At 46.0% G+C, this 1651-nt stretch overlaps 1 protein-coding gene across 1 annotated transcript; it reads left to right on the forward strand.

Moving 5' to 3' along the window:
- The first annotated feature begins 248 nt into the window (after positions 1-248).
- Positions 249-1420, forward strand: LOC115777190 (P2Y purinoceptor 14-like). Its single transcript, XM_030725027.1, has 3 exons — positions 249-353; positions 444-706; positions 784-1420. The coding sequence occupies exons 1-3, from the start codon at positions 249-251 to the stop codon at positions 1418-1420; spliced, it is 1005 nt and encodes a 334-aa protein (XP_030580887.1).
- The last annotated feature ends 231 nt before the right edge of the window (positions 1421-1651 follow it).

Genomic DNA, 1651 nt, shown 5'->3' on the forward strand with positions numbered 1-1651 from the left:
TTCTTTATTACAACAGACAGAAAATCACAAACAAGATGACATCACCATTGGTGTCAGTATTTGCATTTAAGGCTAAAAACTTTGCCTTCAAGGCTACAAGGCTATATGGGTGCATCACAAATTGCATCCATCACAACAAACTAAAACGTAAACTGGAGCATCCTTTTGAAGATGAAGATCATATTAATACACAGATTGTTTCAAAGAGGGACCTCTGTGACGTGGACTTATTTTTCACCTCCAGAAACATGGCTGACTCAACAAATGTGACTTCATCTTTCAACCAGACCTGTGATCTGGTTGTTCCATCAGTCAGTCCTTTCTTCATGGTGGTCTACAGTCTGGTGTTCCTGGTAAGTTTCAGATCTTCAGACTGTGTTAGAAGTTGGTTTAAGTTTCCCAGTGTAATCCTGTTCTCTCCATCCTCTCTGTGTCCCCTTCAGGTGGGTTTACTCCTCAATGGCTTCATCCTGAAGTTTCACTTCTGTGGAGCTCAGCAGCAGCAGCCATCAAGCAGCTTGATGGTCTACCTGAAGAACCTGACCGCTGCTGACTTCCTGCTCTGCCTCTGTCTGCCCCTCCGCATCACCAAGTATGCCACCAGCTCTGTCATCCTTCGGCAGCTCTACTGCAGCTTTGGAATTTCTTCCTTCTTCCTCAATATGCAAGCCAGTATCCTGTTCATGTGTTACATCGCTGCCAACAGGTGAGGAGCTTTAAATGATTTCACACTGCTGTTATTGACAGGGTTAAATCCAGACTGCTCCCTTTCTCTCTCTCCAGGTATCTGAAGATTGTCCATCATTCAGGAACTCACTTCCTCCAGACAGTACGAGCCGCACGCATCATCTCCATGGTCACCTGGGTTACTGTCCTGGCCCCAAAAATCACCTATACAATCCTGTTTTTCATCACTCAGCAACCTCTGACCTCTGACCCCGGTTGCTGTGATCCCCTCTTTAGTACACCGGTTAGACTGCTCTACAAAATCTTTCAGGCCTGCTCTGCCATCATCTTCCTGTTGGTCCTTGTATCCCTGATCTTCTTCTACTACAGCACCTCCCGCAGGGTGTTGCAGGCACAGCAGAGGCAGCTGACCTCCTCTGGCTCTGAGAAGCTTGTGAAGTCTCGCAGGAACATAATGATGCTTGTCAGCATCTTCTGTGTGTGCTTCATCCCCTATTACCTGGTTCGGCTTCCCTCGGTTCATTTGTGGGGCAGCAGATCTGTGCGTCAGGTGTTCTACTATTTGTTGGATGCAACCGCAGTAATGTCCGTTTTTAACGTCTGTCTCGACCCTTTTGTTTACTTTTTCTTCTGTAAGACTTTTCGTGACCATGTGAACCTGAGGGCAGCATCCAGGAGGGCCCACATCCAGCAGACAAATGAAGATTGTGAGAGCAGCGAGAAGCAGGAATGAACTGTGACATCAAGACCAACAAGTGAGCTGTGAGGAAAAGGCCAACATTTGAAATGGAGCTCAGAGATCAGTACGAGCCTCTAGCTTTCAACTTTCAGTGCAGTGTCTGATTTAGCAAGAATAAAGTGAAACAGCATGGTGTTAATGTATCTGAAAAACTGTTCCACTCAAAAGGAACCTTTTTACTTTCCAGCAGGAGGTTTTAGAGTTCATGTTACATGAACAGTGTTG

The sequence above is a fragment of the Archocentrus centrarchus genome, unplaced genomic scaffold, assembly GCF_007364275.1.
Source record: "Archocentrus centrarchus isolate MPI-CPG fArcCen1 unplaced genomic scaffold, fArcCen1 scaffold_45_ctg1, whole genome shotgun sequence".
NCBI classification, from domain to species: Eukaryota; Metazoa; Chordata; class Actinopteri; order Cichliformes; family Cichlidae; genus Archocentrus; species Archocentrus centrarchus.